At 43.4% G+C, this 17584-nt stretch overlaps 1 protein-coding gene across 1 annotated transcript in view; it reads left to right on the top strand.

Moving 5' to 3' along the window:
- LOC106587457 (chromodomain Y like 2) overlaps positions 1–15764 on the top strand; it is a 35562-nt gene extending 19798 nt beyond the window's left edge. The window contains exons 4-7 of the mRNA XM_014175860.3: positions 7123–7295; positions 11492–11702; positions 11859–12002; positions 12390–15764. Of these exons, the coding sequence (XP_014031335.1) occupies positions 7123–7295; positions 11492–11702; positions 11859–12002; positions 12390–12548 (687 nt within the window). The 3' untranslated portion in view covers positions 12549–15764. The remainder of the gene's footprint in view (positions 1–7122; positions 7296–11491; positions 11703–11858; positions 12003–12389) is intronic.
- Positions 15765–17584: the final 1820 nt, after the last annotated feature.

Here is a 17584-nt window from a genome sequence, read left to right as displayed (position 1 = left end):
TTTTAATGGACAAAAAATGAGCTTTTGTTTCAAAAACAAGGACATTTCTAAGTGACCCCAAACTTTGAAACGGTAGTGTAGGTGTGCCAAGGTTGTAGCGTCATACCAAAGAAGACTCAAGGCTGTAAACACTGCCAAAGGAGCTTCAACAATGTACTGAGTAAAGGGTCTGAATATTTATGTAAATGTGATATTTCAGTTTATTTGTAATACATTTGTAAAAATGTCTAAAAACCTTCTTTTTATTTTTGTCACTATGGGTTATTGTGTTTCGATTGATTAGGAAGAGAAAAAAAGTGTCAATTTTTAGAATAACATAACAAAATGTGTAAAGTCAAGGGGTCTGAATACTTTCTGAATGCACTGTATGTCATGCATGTATTGATGTCATAGAGCAGCAGTCAATCAGTCATTCTGTATTGTGTTTATTTTAGTCTCGGTCTATGCAGTATTTATGTGGAACCCTCACTGGGTGAGACCATTATTCCATGAACCCCGAGGTCGTCTAGAGCCTCCATAACCCTGCCATCACCCCACTCACTGACCTTAACCCATGCAATCTGATTACTAGGGCAGGGACAATACCGGTATCTCAATATTTTTCCCATGGCAAAAATTAAAGTACGAAGCAAGTCTTTGGTCCTTTTTAAAAACCTGCTGTATGTTAAATAGTGTGCTATAGTTTGGAAAAGAAATACATGTGGCTCTGGATGACAACACAATAATGTTTGTTTCCAATATTAGGGCTGTTTTCCTAACGAAGTTAAGTCCGCTTCGTGTTTTGTTTCCTCGCGACGACACTAACGAGTATCGCGATACCGGTATAGTCCAGTCCTACTGATTACCCCCTGACCCAAGTGAACCAGTCTCCCAGTCAACTCAATTCAACATCTCCTACACACTGCATAATCCCTCCTGAACTTCAGCCGGATGTGGTGTTTGTGTGTGCATTCCTGTGTGTGTGTCTGTCAGATTAATTTATCCGGCTCAATTAAACCTGGGGACAGACAGACAGGGCAGGAGAGTGATACTGACACAACTGGAAGGGGTGGGGCTGGCATGGTAGGCTGTCTGTAGCGGTGGTGAAGACACTGCAGCCAAACAGTGTCATTCAGAAGCCCGCCCTGTACACAGGCCCTGCCTGGGAGCCATTTCCAGGAAGCATCGGGGGGCATCTACAACAAATCGGACTAGAACCATGTTACGTATCAGCTCCCTGTAGAATGAATAGTGTAAAGGTGAACCATGCATATGTATTGTAAAAGCAAAATGCATGTGTATGCAATACGTGTGTGTGTTAATTTGTCAGTGTGTGCTTATGCGTCCTTTGCGTGTGCTTGTGCATGTATGCACGTGTGCATGTATGCACGTGTGCGTGTGTTCGCACTGGGCTTGTGTTCGTGTGTGCGCACTTTGTGTTTCCGGCCACACGCGCTGTGTGTGTCTTTGCACGCTGTGTGTGTGTGTGTGTGTGTGTGTGTGTGTGCGTGCTGCCCTAGGCTTGGCTTCTGGGCTGTGTGTCTTTCCACTCCATGCAGCGTCTGTGTGGATTGAGGTCAGCGGGCTAAGCATCCCTCCACAGAGAGCTACCCACCAGGGGAAACAGTGTTAGCACGCTAAAGGCAGGTAACACCCCTGCTAGTACAACTTAACTCCCTCAGAGGGATATAGGATTTATGAAAGAAATAATACTAGAAATGGGAACTCACTATAGCTGCTACAAAGGAAACCCCTTTGACATCTAATAAAGCAGTCTTTTTCATGATTACTGTTTGTGACAACTCCTTTTCAGCCCTTCCTCAACTCTTCCTACAAGCGAACCACTTCTTTGGTATTGGAATTGGTATTTTGTTAGGATTCCCATTAGCTGTTACGAAAGCAGCAGCTGCTCTTCCTGGGGTCCAAAACGAACATGTCATAATAAAGAACATTAATAGACAGAACAGCTCAAGGACAGAACTACATACATTTAAAACGTCACACACAGCCGACATATCAGTACATATCTAGGTCAAATAGGTGAGGCATTGTGCCGTGAAGTGTTGCTTTATCTGTTTTTTTTAAACCAGATTTGCTGTTCACTTGAGCAATCTGAGATGGAAGGGAGTTCCATGCAATCATGGTTCTATATAATACTGTATGTTTTCTTGCATTTGTTCTGGATTTGGGGACTGTGAAAAGACCCTTAGTGGCATGTCTGGTGGGGTAAGTGTGTGTGTCACAGCAGTGTGTAGGTTGACTATGCAAACAATTAGGAATATTTAAAGTGTTTCTTATAAAAAATAAGTGTTGCAGTCAGTCTCTCCTCTACTTTTAGCCAAGAGATACTGGCATGCATACTATTGATATTAGTCGTCTAATTACAGTCAAGAACAAGATGTGCCGCTCTGTTCTGGGCAGCTGCAGTTTTTCTAGGTCATTCTTTGCAGCACCTGACCATATGACTGAGCAATAATGAAGATAAGATAACTAGAGCCGGCAGGGCTAGCTTTGTGGAGTGGGGTGTCCAAAAAAGCAGAGCATCGCTTTATCACTGACAGACCTCTCTGCATCTTTACAACCATTGAACCAAAATGTTTTGACCATGACAGCTTACAATCTAAGGTAAAACCAAGTAATTTAGTCTTGCTCAACAGCCCCGTTTTATTCTTTGTCAGATTCAGCTGAGGTCTAGAACTTAGGGAGTGATTTGTACCAAATAAAATGCTCTTAGTTTTAGAGATGTTCAGGAATAGTTTATTACAGGCCACCGATTCTAAAGCTGACTGCAACTCTTTGTTTAGGGTTGCAGTGATTGCGTATAGGGTTGAATCATCAGGATACATACAGTGCATTCGGGAAGGTATTCAGACCGCTTGACTTATTCCATATTTTGTTACTTTGCACCCTTATTCTAAAATGGATTCAATTGTTTTCCCCCTCTCCCATCAATCTAAACACAATACCCCATAATGACAAAGCAAAAACCGTTTTATAGACATTTCTGCAAAATGTATGTATAAATAAAGAAAAAAATGAAATATGACATTTACATAAGTATTCAGACCCTTTACTCAGTACTTTGTTGAAGCAGCCATTACAGCCTCAAGTCTTTTTGGGTATGACGCTACAAGATTGGCACACCTGTATTTTGGGAGTTTCTCACATTGTTCTCTGCAGATCCTCTCTAGCTCTGGCAGGTTGGATGCGTCGCTGCACAGCTATTTTCCGGTCTCCAGAGATGTTCGATCGGGTTTAAGTCCGGGCTCTGGCTAGGCCACTCAAGGACATTCAGAGACTTGTCCGGAAGCCACTCGTGCGTGGTCTTGGCTGTGTGCTTTGGGTTGTTGTCCTGTTGGATGGTGAACCTTCACCCCAGTCTGAGGTCCTGAGCGTACTGGAGCAGGTTTTCATCAAGGATCTCTCTGTACTCCATTCAGCTTTCCCTCGATCCTGACTAGTCTCCCAGTCCATGCCGCTGAAAAACATCCCCACAGCATGATGCTGCCACCCATGCTTCACCGTAGGGATGGTGCCAGGTTTCCTCCAGAAATGACCCTTGGCATTCAGGCTATAGAGTTCAATCTTGGTTTCATCAGACCAGAGAATCTTGTTTCTCATGGTCTGAGAATCCTTTAAGTGCCTTTTGGCAAACTCCAGGCGAGCTGTCATGTGCCTTTTACTGAGGAGTGGCTTTCGTCTGGCCACTCTCCATAAAGGCCTGATTGGTGGAGTGCTGCAGAGATGGTTGTCTTTCTGGAAGGTTCTCCAGTCTCCACAGAGGAACTCTGGAGCTCTGTCGGAGTGACCATCGGGTTCTTGGTCACCTCCCTGACCAAGGCCCTTCTCCCCCGATTGCTCAGTTGGGCCAGGCAGCCAGCTCTAGGAAGAGTCTTGGTCGTTCCAAACTTCTTCCATTTAAGAATGATGGAGGCCACTGTGTTCTTGGGGACCTTCAATGCTGCAGACATTTTCGGTACCCTTTCCCAGACCTGTGCTTCAACACAATCCTGTCTCGGAGCTCTACAGACAATTCCTTCGACCTCATGGCTTGGTTTTTTCGCTGACATGCACTGTCAACTGTGGGACCTTTTTATATAGACAGGTGTGTGCCTTTCCAAATTATGTCCAATCAATTGAATTTACCACAAGTGGACTCCTCAAGTTGTAGAAACATCTCAAGGTTGATGAATGGAAACAGGATGCATTTGAGCTAACTTTCGAGTCTCATAGCAAAGGGTCTGAATATTTATGTAAATAAGGTATTTTTTTATTTTGTTGCAGAAAAATTAAAACCTGTTTTCACTTTGTCATTATGGGGTAATGTGTGTAGATTGAGGGGAAACAAATATTTAATCAATTTTAGAATAAGGCTGTAACGTAACAAAATGTGGAAATAGTGAAGGGGTCTGAATACTTTCCAAAGGCACTGTATAGAGGAGGTTTGATTGCTGCTACTATGTCAAGTTAGGATTCTGTCATTAAGGGGAAAATTTATGCTGGGATCTAGAGCCATGTGCACTGATGGCTCTGTCTGTAGCCTCAGTTTCATTGGACAGGTGTGAAGAACTACACTGAACAAAAATATAAACGCAAGGTGTAAAGTGTTGGTGCCATGTTTCATGAGCTGAAATAAAGATCCCTGAAATGTCCCATATGCACAAAATGCTTATTTCTCTTAAATGTTGTGCACACATTTGTTTACATTCCTGTTAGTGAGTATTTCTCCTTTGCCAAGATAATCATCCACCTGGCAGGTGTTGCATATCAAGAATCTGATTAAACGGAATAATCATTACACAGGTGCAGCTTGTGCTGGGGACAATAAAAGGCCACTTTAAAATGTGCAGTTTTGTCACACAACACAATGCCACAGATGTCAAGTTTTGAGGGAGTGTGCAATTGGCATGCTGACTGCAGGAATGTCCACCAAAGCTGTTGCCAGAGAATGTAATGTTCAATTATGTACCATAAGCCACCTCCAACATAATTTTAGATAAACCGGCCTCACAACTGCAGACCACGGCGGCTTGTGGGCGAGTGGTTTGCTGATGTGACTTTGTGAACAGAGTGTCCCATTGTGACGGTGGGGTTACGGTATGAGCAGGCATAAGCTACGGCCAAACAAACACCATTGCATTTTATCGATGGCAATTTGAATGCACTGAGTTAGCGTGACGAGAACCTGAGGCCCATTTGTCGTGCCATTCATCCGCCACCATCACCTCAAGTTTCAGCATGATAATGCACAGCCCCATGTCGCAAAGATCTGTACACAATTCCTGGGATGCTCTGGATTGATGTGTTCGACAGCATGTTCCAGTCCCCGCAACTTCGCACAGCAGTTGAAGAGGAGTGGGACAACTTTCCACAGGCCACAATCAACAGCCTGATCAACTCTGTTACATGATGCAAATGGTGGCCACACCAGATACTGACTGGTTTTCTGATCAATGCCCCTACTTTTCTTTTAAAGTGTCTGTGACCAACAGATGCATATCTGTATTCCCAGTCATGTGAAATCCATAGATTAGGGCCTAATGAATTCATTTCAATTGACTGATTTCCTTATATGAACTGTAACTCAGTAAAATCTTTGAAATTGTTGTGTTTTATATTTTTGTTCATTATGTATTGATCTGATTGCTCAGTTAGATGCAGTTAAGTCGGAAGTTTACATACACCTTAGCCAAATACATTTAAAACTCAGTTTTTCACAATTCCTGACATTTAGCCTAGTAAAAAATTCCCTGTTTTAGGTCAGTTAGGATCACCACTTTATTTTAAGAATGTGAAACAGAATAATAGAGAATGATTGATTTATTTCAGCTTTTATTTCTTTCATTACATTCCCAGTGGGTCAGAAGTTTACATACTCAATTAGTATTTGGTAGCATTGCCTTTAAATTGTTTAACTTGCGTCAAATGTTTCAGGTAGGCTTCCACAAGTTTCCCACAATAAGTTGGGTGAATTTTGGCCCATTCCTCCTGACAGAGCTAGTGTAACTGAGTCAGGTTTGTAGGCCTCCTTGCTCGCACACACTTTTTCAGTTCTGCCCTCAAATATTCTATAGGATTGAGGTCAGGGCTTTGTGATACCTTGACTTTGTTGTCCTTAAGCCATTTTGCCACAACTTTGGACGTATGCTTGGGGTCATTGTACATTGGCGGTTTTGGAGCAGTGGCTTCTTACTTGCTGAGCGGCCTTTCAAGTTATGTCAATATAGGACTCGTTTTACTGTGGATATAGATACTTTTGTACCGTTTCCTCCAGCATCTTCACAAGGTCCTTTGCTGTGGTTCTGGGATTGATTTGCACTTTTCGCACCAAGGAATGTTAATCTCTAGGAGACGGAACGTGTCTCCTTCCTGAGCGGTATGACGGCTGTGTGGTCCCATGGTGTTTATACTTGCGTACTATTGTTTGTACAGATGAACGTGGTACCTTCAGGCATTTGGAAATTGCTCCCAAGGATGAACCAGACTTGTGGAGGGCTACAATTTTTTTCTGAGGTCTTGGCTGATTTCTTTTGATTTACCCATGATGTCAAGCAAAGTGGCACTTAGTTTGAAGGTAGGCCTTGAAATACATCAACAGGTACACCTCCAATTGACTCAAATGATGTCAATTAGCCTATCAGAAGGTTCTAAGCCATGACATCATTTTCTGGACTTTAAAGGCACAGTCAACTTAGTGCATGTAAACTTCTGACCCACTGGAATTATGATACAGTGAATTATAAGTGAAATAATCTGTCTAAACAATTGTTGGAAAAATGACTTGTGTCATGCACAAAGTAGATGTCCTAATTGACTTGCCAAAACTATAGTTTGTTGACAAGAAATGTGTGGAGTGGTTGAAAAACGAGTTTTAATGACTCGAAGTATGTAAACTTCCGACATCAACTGTATAACCTGTTTTACCTGTCTCTAGCTATAGATAAAGAAGGTATTCTACAGCTACGCTTGCATTGCCTGTAGTGTGTACACACTCTTGTCTGTAGATCATGGGGGTAATGTACAGCAGGGCTCTAATCTGATAGTTCAATCTTCCCTCTCTTCCTTCCCCCTCCCTCTATCTCTCTCTCTCTCCCCACCTTAACTCCCTCTCTCACTTTCTCTCCTCCCTCTCTCTCTGTGTAGATAATGAAGGAGGTGTGTCGGGCTCTGGGGAACGCAGCAGCTGATGACAGTAAGCTGTTGCTGCTCAGTGCTGTGGGGAGTATCTTCTGTAGTGGCCTGGACCCATCCTACCTGATAGGACGCCTCTCCACAGACCGAAGGAAAGAGAGCAGCCGCATTGCTGACGCTGTACGGTAAGAGAGGAACATAAGCTATAGCCACACACACACACACACACACACACACACACACACACGTGTAAGACACGGTTGCAATTATCCACCTAAAGAAGGCTACAGCAGGAACAGAGCACACATACACATGCACACACCTACACACTTACCAAGACATCTCTTACCGTTAGAGTGCATTGACTTGACGTCTTACCAAGGTAAATTATCGTAGCGCACTGGAAGATAATTTTGCTTATTTTAACCTAAAAAAGGCTTGATACAAGTGGGTAATATAAATGATCTTATTTAAAGATATTTGATCTTAATTTGTCTTGGTAAGACATCTCATTATCTTAGTGCCCTGGCAAATAATTTTTCATACTTTAATCCAGCCATTTCGAGAAAATGCATTTTTTCCCCATTTAGGTTCGTTCAAACATGTCAAACGTTGTATAACATAAATCTTCAGGGCGTTTTTCAACAAGAGAGCCAATAAGATTCGAGGGGGACGATTGCATTGTGTTACAAAACGTTTCGAAAGGGGAGGGTAACCAGGGGCGCCGGCGTCATAATGGTGATGGCCCTCTCCGTGTGACCACGTTCCACAGCGTCTCATTCATTCAATTTTAACATTAGAAGGGTCAAACCAATTTGTGAAGACTGGGGACATCTAGTGGAAGCAATAGGAAGTGCTCAATGAACCATAGCTCACGGTGTGATTAATAGGCAACGTGATGAAGTTGAGTTCGCAATTCAGAATTCCACTTACTGTTTCCATCTGTCTCGGGGTTTTGACTGCCATATGAGTTCTGTTATACTCACAGACACCATTCAAACAGTTTTAGAAACTTTAGGGTGTTTTCTATCCACAAGTATTAATTATATGCATATCCTTGCTTCTGAGTTTGAGTAGGAGGCCGTTTAAAATGGGCACAAATTTTTTTCCAAAATCGCTTCAGCGCCCCCTATCCTAGGGGAACGCCAAGAGGTTAAACTCCACACTCCACCAATCTGGATGTCCTAGCCGTTTCTGAATCCTGGCTTAGGAAGACCACCAAAAACCTTGACATTTCCATTCCTAACTATAACATTTTCCGACAAGATAGAACTGCCAAAGGGGGCGGTGTTGCAATCTACTGCAAAGAACCTGCAGAGTTCTGTCTTACTATCCAGGTCTGTACCCAAACAATTCGAGCTCCTACTTCTAAAAATAAACCTTTCCAGAAACAAGTCTCTCACCGTTGCCGCTTGCTATAGACCACCCTCCGCCCCCAGCTGTACCCTCAACACCACATGTGATTTGATTGCCCCCCATCTATCTTCTGAGCTCGTGCTGCTAGGTGACCTAAATTGGGACATGCTTAACACCCCGGCCATCCTACAATCTAAGCTTGATGCCCTCAACCTCACACAACTTATCAATGAACCTACCAGATATAACCCCAATCCATAAATACGGGCACCCTCATAGATATCATTCTAACTAACTCGCCCTCCAAATACACCTCTGCTGTTTTCAACCAAGATCTCAGCGATCACTGCCTCATTGCCTGCATCCGTAATGGGTCTGCGATCAAACGACCACCCCTCATCACTGTCAAACGCTCCCTAAAACACTTCTGCGAGCAGGCTTTTCTAATCGACCTGGCCGGGGTATCCTGGAATGACATTGACCTCATCCCGACAGTAGAGGATGCCTGGTTGTTCTTTAAAAATGCCTTCCTCACCATCTTAAATAAGCATGCCCCATTCAAAAAATGTAGAACCAGGAATAGATATAGCCCTTGGTTCACTCCAGACCTGTCTGCCCTTGACCAGCACAAAAACATCCTGTGGCGTTCTGCATTCACATCGAATAGCCCCCTTGATATGCAACTTTTCAGGGAAGTTAGGAACCAATAAACACAGGCAGTCAGGAAAGCTAAGGCTAGCTTTTTTAAACAGAAATTTGCATCCTGCAGTACAAATTCAAAAAGGTTCTGGGACACTGTAAAGTCCATGGAGAATAAGAGCACCTCCTCCCAGCTACCCACTGCTCTGAGGCTAGGAAACACTGTTACAACCGATAACTCCACTATAATTGAGAATTTCAATGAGCATTTCTCTACGGCTGGCCATGCTATCCACCTGGCTACCCCTACCCTGGTCAACTGCCCTGCACCCTCCACAGCAACCCGCCCAAGCCCCCACCATTTCTCCTTCACCCATATCCAGATAGCTGATGTTCTGAAAGAGCTGCAAAATCTGGACCCCTACAAATCAGCCGGGCTAAACAATCTGGACCCTCTCTTTCCAAAATTATCTGCCGAAATTGTTGCAACCCCTATTACTAGCCTGTTCAACCTCTCTTTCGTATTGTCTGAGATTCCCAAAGATTGGAAAGCTGCTGCGGTCATCCCCCTCTTCAAAGGGGGTGACACTCTAGACCCAAACTGCTACAGACCTATATCTATCCTACCCTGCATCTCTAAGGTCTTCGAAAGCCAAGTTAACAAACAGATTACCAACCATTTTGAATCACACCGTACCTTCTCCGCTATGCAATGTGGTTTCAGAGCCGGTCATGGGTGCACCTCAGCCACGCTCAAGGTCCTTAACGATATCATAACCGCCATCGATAAGAGACATTACTGTGCAGCTGTATTCATCGACCTGGCCAAGGCTTTCGACTCTGTCAATCACCACGTTCTTATTGGCAGACTCAACAGCCTTGGTTTCTCAAATGATTGCCTCGCCTGGTTCACCAACTACTTCTCTGAGAGTTCAGTGTGTCAAATCGGAGGGCCTGTTGTCCGGACCTCTGGCAGTCTCTATGGTGGTGCCACAGGGTTCAATTCTTGGGCCGACTCTCTTCTCTGTATACATCAATGATGTCGCTCTTGCTGCTGGTGATTCTCTGATCCACCTCTACGCAGACGACACTATTCTGTATACTTCTGGCCCTTCTTTGGACACTGTGTTAACTAACCTCCAGACGAGCTTCAATGCCATACAACTTTCCTTCCGTGGCCTCCAACTGCTCTTAAACGCAAATAAAACTAAATGCATGCTATTCAACCGATCATTGCCCGCACCTGCCCGCCCATCCAGCATCACTACTCTGGACGGCTCTGACTTAGAATACGTGGATAACTACAAATACCTGGGTGTCTGGCTAGACTGTAAACTCTCCTTCCAGACTCATATTAAGCATCTCCAATCCAAAATTAAATCTAGAATCAGCTTCCTATTTCGCAACAAAGCATCCTTCACTCATGCTGCCAAACATACCCTTGTAAAACTGACCATCCTACCGATCCTCGACTTTGGCGATGTCATCTATAAAATAGCCTCCAACACTCTACTCAACAAACTGGATGCAGTCTATCACAGTGCCATCCGTTTTGTCACCAAAGCACCATACACTACCCACCACTGCGACCTATATGCTCTCATTGGCTGGCCCTCACTTCATACTCGTTGCCAAACCCACTCGCTACAGGTTATCTACAAGTCTCTGCTAGGTAAAGCCCCGCCTTATCTCAGCTCGCTGGTCACTATAGCAGCACCCACTCCAGCAGGTATATCTCACTGGTCACCCCCAAAGCCAATTCCTCCTTTGGTCGCCTTTCCTTCCAGTTCTCTGCTGCCAATGACTGGAATGAACTGCAAAAATCTCTGAAGCTGGAGATTCCCATCTCCCTCACTAGCTTTAAGCACCAGCTGTCAGAGCAGCTCACAGATCACTGCACCTGTACATAGCCCATCTGTATACAGCCCATTTATCTACCTCATCCCCATCCTGTATTTATTTATTCTGTCGTTTTGCACCCCAGTATCTCTACTTGCACACATCTTTTGCACATCTACCATTCCAGTGTGTAATTACTTTGCCACCATGGCCTATTTATTGCCTCAATTCCCTTATTTTACCTAATTTGCACTCACTGTATATAGACTTCTTGTTTTCTTTTTTTTTCTGTATTATTGACTGTATGTTTTGTTCATTCCATGTGTAACTCTGTGTTGTATGTGTCTAACTGCTATGCTTTATCTTGGCCAGGTCGCAGTTGCAAATGAGAACTTGTTCTCAACTAGCCTACCTTGTTAAATATAGGTGAAAAAAACTACGTCTGTTTGCCCTGATTCGCCTAAAGCAGGATAAGCACGAATAAGCACAAAGACAGTCATATTGTACTGTATAGTTTATAATCACTGTTTTGTGTCTCCTCTCCCAGGGACTTTGTGCTAGCGTTTATCCACTTTAAGAAGCCCATCGTGGTGGCCATCAACGGGCCTGCCCTGGGCCTGGGGGCCGCTATCCTGCCTCTATGTGACGTGGTGTGGGCCAGCGAGCGGGCCTGGTTCCAAACGCCCTGTGCCGCCCTCCGCCTTACCCCCTCCGGCTGCTCCTCCTACACCTTCCCCCAGATCCTGGGAGTGGCTCTGGTGAGTCTGGTTGCCTGGTCCCCTGTGCAGATTTTTGTTCAAGCCCTGCAGTAAAACACAATTCAACTAATTATTCAAAGTTTTACATCTACATTACCTTGTTATACATTTTTTAAATGTACAACATCTCCCTGTCCCCGCCTCTCACCCTGACAGACCAATGAGATGCTGTTCTGCGGGAGGAAGCTCACTGCGCAGGAAGCCTGCAGCCGGGGCCTGGTGTCCCAGGTCTTCTGGCCAACCACGTTCAACCAGGAAGTGATGCTGCGTGTGAAGGAGATGTCCACCTGCAGTGCTATGGTAGGCTTTTCTGACAGAGATGGTCATGTAGAGCTGAAATGCTATATCCCAGGCCTTGCGCTAGGAGCCTGCCAGGAGCATTGGTCAATAAATTGAATATAACTTAGATAATATTATCTATCTATCTAACCACAAACAGAAACCACAAATAAGTGAAAAGTTAAATGTGTGTGTGTGTGTGTGTGTGTGTGTGTGTGTGTGTGTGTGTGTGTGTGTGTGTGTGTGTGTGTGTGTGTGTGTGTGTGTGTGTGTGTGTGTGTGTGTGTGTGTGGGCATGGGTTCTGTAACTAATACAGTACAATGCTGCCAGATCAAGGGTGTACAAATGAAGGGCCTCGATCTATAAAGCAGGCCGCCTCTTACTCTGTTTGTCCCTGTGTGTGGAAGGTTCTGGAAGAGTCTAAATGCCTGGTGCGAAGCATCCTGAAGTCGGTCCTGGAGGAGGTGAATGAGAAAGAGTGTCAGATGCTCAAACAGCTGTGGTGCTCCACCAAGGGACTAGAGGCGCTCTTCAGCTACCTGCAAAACAAGGTGTATGATAACTGACCTCTGACCTCTCACCTCCACACCCCTGCAGAACTATCTATGGGCCACGTGATCTGGTCTTCAGTTACCTACTGAGCAACATCCCCGAAGATATAGGGCTTTGATCTTCAATTACCAACAGTCTTCTTTAACAACCAGCAGAGAGCAGTTTTCAGTCTCCGAGGCCTTATCTCCGCTCGTCAACATCTGGGCCTGCAGAGCACCACCATCAATGTTTTTTTTTACTCTGGTCATCCCACAACTTCCCTGCCTGTAAGAGGGGATCCGCAAAGCATCAACTTCTGGAGAGGATTCATCTGTAGGATTAATTCTGCGTTCATACTGGCCTGCTGGGAGTCCAGTGACCGTGAACAAGGCTCTTCAGGAAACGGAAGCACAGCGGCAGAATGTTGTGGGAGTGCGTGGAGGCAAAAGAGCTCATCTGATGGCTAATGTCATTGTTCAATTATTTATTTGAAAATGTATTTAGATTTGATCCAAAATACAAAAAAAGCATACCATGTGTATATATTTTCTATTAGTCTGCTGTTGGTTTTTTTGTATCTTGCTTTAGTCTTTTTGTTTTGAGGTGAAGTGTCCTCCTGGGCTCTGAGGTGTAGTGAAAATCAAAGCTATGCTTGAGGTCAGAGTGGAACATAGATTTTCTCACCTTACAACGCAGTAACCCTGTCCAAAGACGTAAATAATAATTGAAGTGAAACCTGTCCATTGAATTAGGTGTGTGGTAATAGGAGGGCTACTGGGGGAAGAGTTAGAGGTAGGTAATGCCCAATGATACACACCCATAATTGGCAAGTCAATGTGAATGGGCAGTGTTGACAGTGAACTCTTTCTGGATTTATATAGACCATTTTGCGATGCTCTTTTGGAAGTGTTTATTCAATTGCTTGTATTTGGTTTGTCAGTAAGGGTGTGTTTGACCTCTGATTGAATGTGAATATATAGAAGGGCCCTCTTTGACCACGATCAGCACTCCCCTAGAGAACCAGAGCTGTCTGATTGCTTCTTTTCATTAGAATGTGGAGACTGTCGATAGATCAACAGGAGACCTCTCCCTGGGAAACGGAGGAAAGAGAGAGAGAAAGAGGGTGAGACATGTGTCATCATTATTATATCAGCAGCAACATGTGCAGCGTCATCATTATCATCAAGGTACATATATGACATGTATTACAGTGCAAAGGTGTAGCGGGGGTGGTTTGCTTAACTACTCTTCTGTGTTGACTAACCTTGCCTGAGACCTGAAGACTTCTTTTGGCTCCCAGACCTAATGCCCTGCCTTTAGCTCAGTGGGCTACTGCAGTCTTGAATCGTGAAGACGACCAGGGTTTGATACCCCGTTGATTATAAAGGCATGTATATTACATTGTGAAGAGTGTAGCTATGATATTTGGACAGATAATTATTTTGATATTACCTTGCAATCGGTTATTAGTGAGACATTGTGTATTTTTGTAACCACAGAAAGATTATGTTTTGTCCCAAAGTAATCACTGCACTTTTCGTCTGTTGGCTGTCTGTGTTGTGAAGATGCAGTAGTAGTGCAGCTGAAGCAGATAATACCTGCATGTGATGATGGCTTCAGGAAATGGGAAATATATATCTACTTATATTGTATGTATGGATATCTATTTTTGGTTTACCCAATAATGAAATGTAGTTTTGTGGAAATTGTTTTGTATCATTCAGGAAATTGTGGATTTTTGCAGTTGTACACATATATGAACCATGTAGCTATTATATGGTGTAACTATATGCATGTACAATATTGTAGATACGTGTGTTGCCTGTCAAAATACTTTACATTTCAGGGTATGTTTTGTATTGCCATAGTAAGCAATGTTAGGAATCTTGCACAATTATTATTTGTATTTATTTAAAGTTAGTGCTCAAGTTCCCCTTGGGGCTGCAGTGCCATAATGTTTCCCTGTCCCCAGAGGCATCTCTTTCTCTCTTATCTTCTGTTCCAGATATTCTCAGTAAATTGCTTTTTTTCCCTAGATCTGCCCTGTGTGATAATAGTGACACAACAAACACACAACAAAAAAAATGGTTACATGTAGCATAATTGTGTTTAAAGGCTGTTGATAACCACTTTATGCAAAACTTTGAAACATTTAAAGTAATATTGCTATTAACAGCTCTGACAAATCAAAGCTCTATCAATTTCTAATCAACCATTCCCAATTATATTTGAATAACACCTTCCCTGAATTTCCCTAATTGATTTATTATTTGCATGTTAATCAGTGTATTGCTAAAGTATAGTGTAAGATGAAATGTATATTAATATATTCGAGATTTGAGTTTTGCCTGTACCACTCCCCAACCTGGTCTCGAGCATTTTGTCTTATTATGTACGTAAACCCATACACTCCATTTAGTATGCTATGTTACTTCCGTATGGTATGTATTCATTTGTGGATGTCCATCAACCGTTTCGTATGATATGTTACGAATTTGCAAAATGTACAATATATTACGATTTGCTAAACGTATGATATGTTACGAATTCTAGCTGGGTGGTTAACATTAGCTAGCTGGCTAACATTAGCTGCGGTTAGAGGTTAGTATTAAAGTTAGGGAACGGTTAGCTAACATGCTAAATAGTTGCAAACTAGCTAAAAAGTAGCAAGTAGAGGAAAAGTTACTAATTAGCTAAAATGCTAAACTTGGTCGTGATGAGATTCGAACTCGCAACCTTTAGGTTGCTAGACGTTCACGTTATACACCAACCTGTCCACCCCAAACCAACTCATTTTTGCCTTAAGTAAACATCTGTCTTATCTAACCATACCAAACGTAACATATCATACAAATTTGTATCTGTTTACATTTACTTTGTTACGTATAGTCTGAGACCAGGCTGCTCTCCCAGGACCCAAATAGAGTAACATTGTGTATGAATGATGCATTTGAATAATTTGAAGTAAAACCGTTATAATTCATTTGTTGAGGACTTACCCTTGAAAATTATGACCGGCCCTGTGTTTAGGTTTAGTTTGTAAACTCCTATCATCTCCATATGATGTTTCTATGCATCTTCCAAGCATTTACAAACCTATTACATGTTGAGTTTCTACTCCTTTCTCTAGTCTAAAATCACACCTCGGGGTGCCTTAGAAGTTGTATCTTTTGTCTGTAGGATGCTGTATCCATACGTTGTGAGAGTTTGGGGGTCAAGCTGCTTTGAATAAACTATGACATTAATTTAAACATGGTGTTTTTGTTTGTTTAAAAACTGTTTTGTTCCTACTTAGTCATCACTTCTACAAACTTTATTTTTGTTTGCTGCATTTGTATAGTACCAATGTCCTTGTTTGGATAAAAGAACACATAATTTGGATCAGATAAATACAAACTAAAAGAGCGTCCATCTGTCCTTGGGCTCCTCTATTGGAACACACCACATCAAATAAACATGAATGGGTTGCTCCTCTATGGCACTCTCACTATAACCCTCTTCAGCATTTTTTTCACCATCACTGCTTTCCAGAAATGACTGGGGGCCTAATGCTAAACCGCTGTGAGTCATCCGGACAGAAAGAGGAGGGGGGATGTTTGCTCTGAATTAAATATTAATGTTCCACACAATTACCTAGTGGCATTCATTCAGGATTTAGGCAATACCAACCATGGCTGTGTCTCTGTAGCATTTCATTCTGCATAATTAAGATCTAATGATCACTTAACATTTACAAGGTGCATGGTATTCCTAGTGCTAACTGCTGTATAGATGATCATTGTATTATGTTTCTCTGGAAGATCCACTGACCTTATGAATGTCCAGATGCTTCCCCTCTGTGTTCTGACACACACACTGGGTGGGAGCCAGACTATTCGTTTGACTGAAATGCCAGACCAATAACAATCGACCACAGCTGAGAATAGGCCTCAGGTGAGTCAAAACGGCCTGCTTTGAAAAGGCCTTATTTACTGTGATAACAAATACAGTGGATTGTTCAGGATGAATGGAAGCTGGATATGAACAAGCATCCGATGAGGACTTGAGTGAATCAATCAATCAAATGTATTTATAAAGCCATTTTTACATCAGCTGATGTCACAAAGTGCTGTACAGAAACCCAGCCTAAAACAGCAAGCAATGCAGATGTAGAAGCACGGTGGCTAGGAAAAACTCACTAGAAAGGCCAGAACCTAGGAAGAAACCTAGAGAGGAACCAGGCTCTGAGGGGTGGCCAGTCCTCTTCTGGCTGTGCCGGGTAGAGAGATTATAACAGAACATGGCCAAGATGTTCAAACGTTCATAGATGACCAGCAGGGTCAGATAATAATAATCACAGTGGTTGTAGAGGGTGCACCAGGTCAGCACCTCAGGAGTTAATGTCAGTTGGATTTTCATAGCCAATCATTCAGAGTTAGAGACAGCAGGTGCGGTAGAGAGAGAGTCCAAAACAGCAGGTCCAGGACAAGGTAGCACGTCCAGTGAACAGGTCAGTGTTCCATAGTCGCAGGCAGAACAGTTGAAACTGGAGCAGCAGCATGACCAGATGAACTTGGGACAGCAAGGAGTCATCAGGCCAGGTAGTTCTGAGGCATGGTCCTAGGGCTCAGGTCCTCCGAGAGAAAAGAGAGAGAAAAAGAGCGAGAGAGAGAACTAGAGGGAGCATACTTAAATTCACACAGGACACTGGATAAGACAGGAGAAATACTCCAGATATAACAGGCTGACCTTAGCCCCCCGACACAAACTATTGCAGCATAAATACCGGAGGCTGAGACAGGAGGAGTCGGGAGACACTGTGGCCCTGTCCGACGATACCTCCGGACAGGGCCAAACAGGCAGGATATAACCCCACCCACTTTGCCAAAGCACAGCCCCCACACCACTTTGGGATATCTTCAACCACCAACCTACTACCCTGAGACAAGCCCGAGTATAGCCCACGAAGATCTCCACCACGGCACGAACCCGAGGGGGGCGCCAACCCGGATAGGAATATCACGTCAGTGACTCAACCCACTCAAGTGACGCACCCCTCCTAGGAACGGCATGGAAGAGCACCAGTAACCCA

This window comes from Salmo salar, chromosome 26 (genome assembly GCF_965601325.2).
Source record: "Salmo salar chromosome 26, fSalSal1, whole genome shotgun sequence".
NCBI lineage: Eukaryota > Metazoa > Chordata > Actinopteri > Salmoniformes > Salmonidae > Salmo > Salmo salar.
The sequence above is the reverse complement of the archived record's forward strand: the minus strand, read 5'-3'. Positions and strand labels throughout refer to the sequence as shown.